This window comes from Agelaius tricolor, unplaced genomic scaffold (assembly GCF_023055355.1).
Source record: "Agelaius tricolor isolate 1412-34295 unplaced genomic scaffold, bAgeTri1.0.p SCAF_46, whole genome shotgun sequence".
NCBI lineage: Eukaryota > Metazoa > Chordata > Aves > Passeriformes > Icteridae > Agelaius > Agelaius tricolor.
The window spans coordinates 771,336-780,183 of NW_027269306.1; the positions used below are offsets into that span (position 1 = coordinate 771,336).

General features: G+C 39.5%; 1 protein-coding gene across 1 annotated transcript; it reads right to left on the minus strand.

Moving 5' to 3' along the window:
* On the minus strand, positions 1-8,471 carry OLFML1 (olfactomedin like 1). The gene is made up of 3 exons (XM_071455274.1): positions 7,976-8,471; positions 5,427-5,715; positions 1-2,429 (listed from the first exon to the last, which is right to left on the minus strand). Exons 1-3 carry the CDS (start codon positions 8,099-8,101, stop codon positions 1,651-1,653), a joined length of 1,194 nt encoding a protein of 397 aa, XP_071311375.1. The 5' UTR covers positions 8,102-8,471; the 3' UTR covers positions 1-1,650.
* Positions 8,472-8,848: the final 377 nt, after the last annotated feature.

Sequence of the window (8,848 nt, forward strand, 5' to 3'; positions counted from 1 at the left end):
TATTTGCACCCAAAGAGTTTATTTCCTAAATAAAGGAAGTTACACATCCTTTCCAGTAAAAGTTCTCACAGAGGCGGCTGATACCATTTTGCATTTACATGTTTGTAATTTTACAGAGGAGGAATAAAAGGCCAAATACTGCCTTTAAGCCAGGAAAGCAGTGCCAGCCCACATCCCTGGCAGCCTCAGGGTGTCTGTGGCTGTGCACCCTCTGTCTGCAGTGCTCCACTCACTACCCCTGCTCAGAATGATAAAGCTCTTTGTGCTGAAGGCAGAGTGTCACTGGTGCAGCCCAGCAGTCTATACACTCCTAATTGTACCCTGGAACTCCTTTTCAAAATCATTCCCTGATGTCTGGCTGTTCTCTGGAAGCTATTTTTAAACAGAACAACAGCTCTCTCAGTGTAATGAACAAAATGAGTTTTTCTGTAGCAACAGCTGTGGATTGTTTTTCAAGTACCATTATTTGTGGTTTTTCAGAGGGGATTTTTTGTTGTGTTTGTTTGTTTGTTTGCTATTAGACATGCAGCTGCCATTAAAATAAATAAAAAATACAGTCTATACTGTATTTCACATTAAAAGCCTTTTTTTTTTTACATTATTTAACATTTTTAACATTATTTTTGAAAAAAAAAATACCTGGAGCCTATCTGTGATTCACAAACCCAGGACTGAGCAGTGCCATGCCCTCACCTGCAGTGCTGTGCTCACCTGAGCCACCTTTTCCTGGAGGTGGAGGATAGGATGAGGAAGATTCTGCTGTAACCAATGGAAGTGACTTGAGACATTGGGGAAATGCCTCTCAAGTAGATGCTGAAAGAGACCTAATGAGAATAACACCAAAGAGTGACATGTAAAACCTTTAAAAGTGGTGTGTGACACAGAATTCACCTAGGAACATTCCTTCTGACACACAAACAGCAATATACTCAAAAATGGTGAGAAGTGGTGACTTGAAGCTGAAAAAAGTGAATATTTGGCTGCAGCTAATGTACTGGCAGGATCCACAGTGGTCTGTACAGCTATATGGGTAAGAAGTGTGGAATTTTCATGGAAATACTCTAGAGGTTCAAGGAATAGGAGTAGCCTTGATGTGATGTATGAGAGTTCTATGTTAAATATAAACCATGTTTGTGGGGCTGTATATTCCTACACTTTGTGGTAAAATAAACCTCTCCTGTTAAAACTGATATCTAATTTCTCTGGAAGCATGTGATTTTATATTGCTTACTAGAAGGCTTTCTATGGTGATCTTCAGAGTAGGAAAGGTTATCGGACTGTGTTTTGGACAGGAAGGAATTCTGATTTGATTTCCATGGCATTGAAACAGAAAACATAGTTTCAATAGGAAGAGAATGTGTCAGAAATGGGCTATTATTTCTTTTAATTAACCCTAGACTTTAATTTGGGGGGTGGGGGGGAAGAGGGGTTGTGTATGTGTGGTATTTAGTGATCATGTAATTTATATTAATTCAGTCTTCACATATTCTTTATTGGGCATTAAGCTTACTGGGGTACATAAGTCTTAAGTTCTGTAAAATGGATGAAAGTTGTAACAGCTGGGAGTAATGCAATTTTAACACACATAAAAAGGCTGTGTTGACCTGGGACTGGTGGCTTTTAGGTCTGCTTGAAAAGCTGCTAAAGGTTTTAAACTTTCTGCTCTGTGTGAAGTTTGTAAATGATCTGGGATCCATCACCCCAAGCAAAGAGCTGCCTCTCTTTAGGATTGTAGTGTATGCTGGAGTGGCCACCCTGGCGTTTTGGGAAATGCAGTCCTGGGTTTGTGTGAGCATTCAGAGCACCCAAAACATCATAAACACACTGGATGTGGGAGGAGCCCCCAGAAGGAGAGTTGTAGACCACGTGCAGGGTGTTGCAGGCCATGAAAGCTGCCTCAGCATCCCTGCTGCTGCAGGGTGTGTCCCAGCTGTGCTCCACCGCCATGGCCACGGGGTTGATTTTGGTGAGGACAATGTTCCCCCCGGTCTCTGGCTCTGCATGGAGGGCCCACAGCCCCTGCTCATCCAGAGCCAAGTCTATTTTTGTCTGTGGAGAGAGCTGGTAGACAGGAATCCTCCCAGCCCCTGGCAGCAGCATCTGGTCAGCTACGTTCCTTCTCTGGAGGTGGAACTTCACGATCTCATTCAAGGAGCCGTGCCTGTGGTAGAAGAGGAAGCCCTGGTAGATGACGTGGCCAGTTCCTTCCCAGGGCATTGGTAAGGGGACTCTGCGAGCCTTCAGAGTCTGGTTGTTCTCCATGAAAGCCATGATATTTGCAAATTCCAAAATCATGTTGTTCACAGAACCACTTAATAAATAAATCTTGGCATGCTTTTTGCCAGGATCTTTCATCCAAGAGCCGTGCTTTCCTCCAGTTTTCTTAACTACCTTCAGGGACCTAATACCTGCAAGCATGTGGTCACAGCCTGCAAGGAAATAACCAAAGACAAAGAAAAATAAAATTAGAATATCTGTAAATTTTCTAGTTTCCTTTCTTTGAATTACTTAGTTTCCTTTTAATTCATCAATATATCAGTAAAGGTGTCAGCAATGTGGCTCTGGTAAGTAGTGCTGAAAATGATTTTATGTGATATTATATTTGAATAATATTTTAGTATATATGAATATATTTGAATAATATATAAAATAATGTATATATTAAATAAAAATATATAATATATATTATATTCTATAATGATTTTACAATAATATATATTATTATATAATCTATAATAACATGTATTATATTTGAATAATATTATGATATTATTATTATATATTCCTGCTAATAAAACTGTAGTATCTTCATCTACCTGTAGAGTGTTGGGCTTTGTTCTATTACACCAGTGTCATCCAAAATATTTGTATGTTTGTGTGTCTGAGACCAAGAGCACAGTTAGTGATTTTGTGATTATTCTTGTCTGTCCTTTTACAGGGCTATAATTTTTACTTTGGAGAACTGACTTCTGGTTAGGATCAACACAGTAAAGTAATCAGATTTATTTCCTGTTGGAGGCATACAAATTAAAATCCATTATTCACATGTATAGTATTTTTGTTTCAGGACTGGTCTTATCCTCAGATAGCCTCTTTTTTATGCATTTATAGTATAAATAGAAACAAAAAGAGATCAGCATAACTGAAAGCCAAAAAACTGGGCTATCTTCCCATTCACCTTCCCAACACCTGCACACAAAGTAGCAAGAACAGAATATAGATCACACAAGCAGGCGTGTGCATGCACTGAGGTGGCCTTTGAAGGAGCTGGGGTGGTGTCTGTGCTGCCAATTCCTGTGCCAGGACTGTGGCTGGTGGAACCATCCAGCTCTTTACCTCCCTGTAGGGTTAAAATTGGCCTCAATTGGCCACAGCTCTGGCTTCTTCACATTTTCTGTGCACTCTGCAGGGACATTTCAGACCAGAAAGCACCAAGCCTGGGAAGACTCGGGCATTTAGACTCTGAGATCTTTATCAAGCAGCATCCTTTCCAGGAAAAAAAACCTAAAAACTATTGCAAAGCATATTAACCAAGCTTGTTTACCAAAGGCACTCATAAATTACAGGGCACAGCATTTGAAGTTGAAAGAATTGCTTTCAGTGGAGTGCAGCCATTTCAGTAAACAGGACAAACAAAGCTCTAAGGCAGGAAGTTCTGGCAGCAGATGAAATGGAGAAAGCAAAACCAGCCCCCCTGCTTTGCCTTATAGGAACCTATTGAAGTCAATGGCAAGACTCCAGTTGCCTGTAGAAAGCAATCTTTATGTAATTTGTGTGCACTGTTCCCCTCTAATCAAAGCTTTTGGATATTGCTGCTACAGAGTGGATTTTTTTTCCCTGAGAGTCCTCACTCTGGAAGTGCCTTCCATGAGCAAGCCACAACAGCTCTCTCAGACCTAATATTTATTGATTAGATAGATTAAAAAAAATTAAAGGTGCTGAATCAAAAACTGTAGGCAGCCTTAGCAGCATCTTCCTCTGCAGGGGAAATAACCAGATTTTTGTCTCTAATTTCACTGATTGTTATTTTCTGTGTGAACTTGACCCAAACACAGTAACAAAGCTGGACATAAAAACCCTCTTTTCTGCTAGATTTTTGAAGTGGCTCAGCAAAAATAATCATAGAGTCTGGTTAAGACATGAAAGCATAGAAGCAGAGCTGCTGTTTTCTAGAGTTGAGGTTCTTCCTACTTTTTCTAAGTGCTGTAAAATCTGCACAGGGAATACTTTTTACATCAAATTCAATGGGAAAACCATCTGACTAGTATTGACAGTAGAGAACAAATTGAAAATAAAGCTGCTACAATAAAGTTAAAAGTAAAAATTTCCAACGAAGGAAAATGTAAAGTAATTTTTTCTCCTCTGAAACTCTCAGAAAGATACAATTTTCAAAGTGTCTTAACCACAGTCAATTTAAAATTCCCCAATTTTTTTCCTCTCTGAAAAAAATGCCTAATGTCCAAAAGTTCTCTAAATGGAAAACAGAACTATTGATATTCAGAACACTGAATTGTGGAGTATGAGGAGACTCAGAAGCAGAATAGTTGATTGCTTCTGTAAGCATCTGCCTTAATACTGATGTTTGAAAAGTCTAAGGAAGAAATTGTAAATTTATGGTAAAATTAAATCAACCTAATTCTGCTGAAGTCTGTGGAATTGTGTAATTGATGATGCTAAAGTTCTTTCACTCACTTTTTAAAAATTTCAATTCGTATCTCCTATTATTTACTCTTCATTTCTTACTACTATGAAAAGAAAACAGTCTTCTTTAAATATGTCTGTAATACATAGTTTACATCCCTACCAAAACTTCTTAAGGTAAAGATAATTATAAAATGTCATTTGTTTTAAAAAAATATAGATTGTGCATTATTCTTCATGCTAGGTACCATAGCACCAAATTTTAAAATCAGAGCTAAGCTTTGCTGACAGCCAAGCCAGTGTGCTCTTTTATTAAAGGAGGGGACAAGGAGAGGAAGGATGACAGAGCAGTACAGTAAAGCAGGTAAAAATTGTAGAAGTAAATTAAGTAGTTTATTAACCCATGAATTTAATTTTGAGTTGATGTTTTGACCCTGCCTAGTCCAAAAAGCAAAGACTACTAATTCCTTGGTACAGCTGCAGTACCCAGACTGGGACTTCTGGGACTTTGCAACAGCACACCTTCAGAGGATTTTACCTTATTTTATAATAAAATGTAACTTCCAAAGAATTAATTTGATATGCAGTAGAATTTCTGCAAAGTAATGTTTGAACTGTATTTTCCTCCCTCCCTCTCCCATACCTTTTTTGCATATACATGGGTTTTATAAGTCTGGTATTTACATAGCCCAGACCCCCTTGCAGATGAAAATCTCTTATCCCTGTGCCAGCACGCACACATGGGACTGTTCACACCGAAGTTCTGAAAAACAAGCTGCTCTTACTTGCATTAAGCATGAGTTTAAGTCTCTTTTTCTCCTCTGCCTCTTCAAGCAGCTGCTGTTTCAGCAGGTCCTCGTGCACCTCCACACAGGCGTTGGAATCCATGATGGATCCGAAATAGTCGATGTCCCTCTGGGCGCGCTCGACCCTTGTGAGCAAATTCTCCACTTCCCCCTCAAGTTCAGCCTTGTCGGTGCTCATCCTTGCCAGGCGGGCCAGCGCCGCCTTGGAGAGCTCTCTGAACTCATCCACGTATTCCAGCAGGTCTTGGCTGCACTTCTCCAGCCTCCTCTTCAGCCAGAACACGGGAAGAGAACACACGGACAGACGTGGGTATTTTGTGTGCATCACGGCCTCACTCATGGTTACTTTCACAACCCTGCTGCTCCCTCCTGCCCAGTGCCCTGCACCCACCTATTGCAGCCCAGGGGGCTCTTGCTGGGTGTCTGTGTGAGGAGAACATCTCAGACTGGCACAGAATTCAAAAGTCTGGACAAAAATCCACATTTTTTTGACTTGACATGTATAGTTTCAGGACGACCCCAACACGGCGAATAACTTGCTCTGACTCCATGGTTCAGAAGGCTGAACAAATGCTTTATTAAGCTATAGTATTACAGTAATACTATACTAAATTACATACTAAAGAGATATTATACTAAAGAATACTACACTATACTAAAGAAAACCCTGTGACTGTCCAGAGACAGCCAGGACACAGCTTTGCCCCAACTGGCCAAGGAATCCAAACAACCTTCACCAGTGTCCAATTAACAAATAACTTTGGGTAAACAATCTCCATAACACATTCCACATGTGCCAAACAACAGGACCAGTGAATAGAGACAAGAATTGTTTTCTCTTCTTCTTCTCTGGGCTTCTCCCTGCCTTCCCCAGGAAAAGTCCTTGGAGAAGTTGTGCCTGCTGCTCTCTGAAGAGAGCTGTGGCCACAGACATGGTTATTCACAGCTAGATATTTTGTTTTGCTGCCTAAAGAAAGAAAAGTGCTCTGGTGAAGCAGTCTCAAAGAGTTTTCTGCGGGAAATGTACAGCCATGAGCATTTCACATGGATACACCTCTTCTGACCAAGGCAGAATCTACTGTGGCTATTTTTCACCCATTTAAAGGTGAAAATGAAAATACTGAAATATATGCCACAGTTGAAGAAGTTTTGTGTTGTTTGTTTTTTTTTTTTTTTGTCTTTTTTTTCCTCAAATTATTGGGTGTATTAAAAAAAAACCCAACCCAAAACAACAACAACAAAAAAACCAAACAACAAAAACACCCAAACACAGAAAGACAAAAAACTATTTCTTTACACCTAAATTCAGATTATCAGTGTTTTCAAAGGTAAGTAATATGTTTCTCTGTTGCAATACAGCTGCTTCATAGGTGTCCTGAAAATAGTAGTTCAGCTGCCACTTTGGGAAGATGAGAAATTTGAACAGATCTTTGGTTGGCTTGCTTTGTGAGCTGTGCCTTCTGTGCTACCTCCTCTCTCCCCCATTTATACAAGACCATAAGCCCCCAGGAAGTTGCTTAATTGCTTTCTACAAAACCTTTATTTTAAATGCTTTCAAGTGCTGTCATCAGTATCTGCCTCTTTCTCTGTCCTGCTCCTTTTGTGCCCCTTGCACCAAATGCCACAGGTTACCTCAATTTTAATGGGTGCCAAAGGAAGAAAAATTGCCAGGGGAAGCTACTCCTAGAGTGGCAAAGAAAATGTAAATCTCCATCTACACAGTGGGAAGAGAATATCAGGTTAATCCTTCAGTGTTGAGAAGATAAGACTAATGAGGGCTTTGTACAAAAAAAGGGACATCAAATCAGGCAAGTTAGAGCTTCTCTGTAAGTCTGAAAATGCAAGCCAGGAGCCAGGGACATGTCAATAATTAAAAATAAACAATATATGATTATAACACATCAATACTGAAGAGGTATTTTACAGTACTGGTAGCTTTTTACTGTAGGAAAAAGGTAAGAGCTGGTACATTTATATAAGTAATTGAAAGGAATTCAAGGAATTGAAATTAGTGCATTTCAGTATCTCTGATATTAGTGGTTTATTTGAAGTGCAGATACACTGCTGGTTTGCAGCAGTGTATCTTAAATGAATGTGTCTTAAACTACCCTTCCAGGTGGGGATATCTGCACACAGGAGAAAAATACCTGATAAATTTCTATCTCCTTGCTAATAAATACTTGACAACACTTCTACAGGTGAAAATAAGTTTATACTGCTCCCTAGGAAGGTCTGTGACAGTTCTGTATAAACATTTGCATTTTTAGCTAAATTCAATGATGTCATTTAAAAAAAATACAGATTATAACAGAATAAAAACATAACATTATGAAATTTTATCCTGCAACAAATGATGTGGTGAGTTGGGATCATTACAGTTAAAGTTTTAGCAACGATTTTACTCATTCATTGGACAAAGCTGGAAATTCACCCTCCTGATTTGATATATCACACAGACTGTCCTGGCCCCAGAACATCCACACATTTTCAAGACTCTTTTGCTGCAGAAGGATTAATCAGGCACATACCTCCAGAGAGAGAAAACGCTGGTCAATGTAGCTCAGCAGGACTGCATCCTGCATCACGTACTGTGCTGCTCCCATGATGCTCACGAGAGATGGAACCAGCAAGAAATGAACCTGTAAGGCTACCATGGCACCAGAAGATTTTGGAGGAAAGTGGTGAATCAGTTCTGTGGGCAATCCCAAACGCTGCCAGTCTACGGTCAAATGCAATTTACCATCATCTGAAGTGAAAAAATAATAGTAAAAATTACTAAAAAGTTAAAAAATACTGTGGCTGAAAAGATTAAAAGGACTTAAAATGGCTGTTGCATTCTATCATTAAGGAAGTAACATTGTGGCAGAGGGACTGAATGTGTTTATTTCTAGGAGCCAGATGACTACTTCTCAGTTTGTGATCCTATGATCAATCCCAGATGTTCAGCACTGAGTCACATCGAGTCTGTAGGCCAAATTTTATCAAATAATACAAATAAAAGTAATTTATTTTCCCCTCCTTTCTCCTCCCATTTGCTTTCCCATGTGACCAATCCTACAGAGTGTGCTTGGTGCAGGTCAGATTGGATTCAGAGTGGGTGGAACACAAGGACGTCTAGTGCTTGTTGTCTGTGCCTGTAAAACCATCTAAAGCAACTCATTTCACTTCCACTATCCAGCCTATTTACAGTGGGACTGGAAACCAGACAGAAAACTGTTTTTAAAAACGTTCCTCCTCCTTTTTCTCTTGACACTACTTTTCCAGCTGAAAACAATACCCTTAACACAGCTCTGTGTCCATTCAGTGGAGTCTATGACAGACATCTTCTTTTGGAATAATAATTCTATTTAGTCTGACTTAAAAATTAATTATAATTAACTTTCATGAACCTACTGCATTGG

Excerpts from the sequence above, each read along its gene's own strand:
- OLFML1 (XM_071455274.1), bottom strand. The coding sequence starts at position 8,101 with ATGGTAGCCTTACAGGTTCATTTCTTGCTGGTTCCATCTCTCGTGAGC. Across the intron at positions 5,716-7,975 it reads AGCGTTTTCTCTCTCTGGAG|AGGAGGCTGGAGAAGTGCAG; the intron begins GTATGTGCCTGA and ends TTCTGGCTGAAG. Across the intron at positions 2,430-5,426 it reads TAAACTCATGCTTAATGCAA|GCTGTGACCACATGCTTGCA; the intron begins GTAAGAGCAGCT and ends ATTTCCTTGCAG.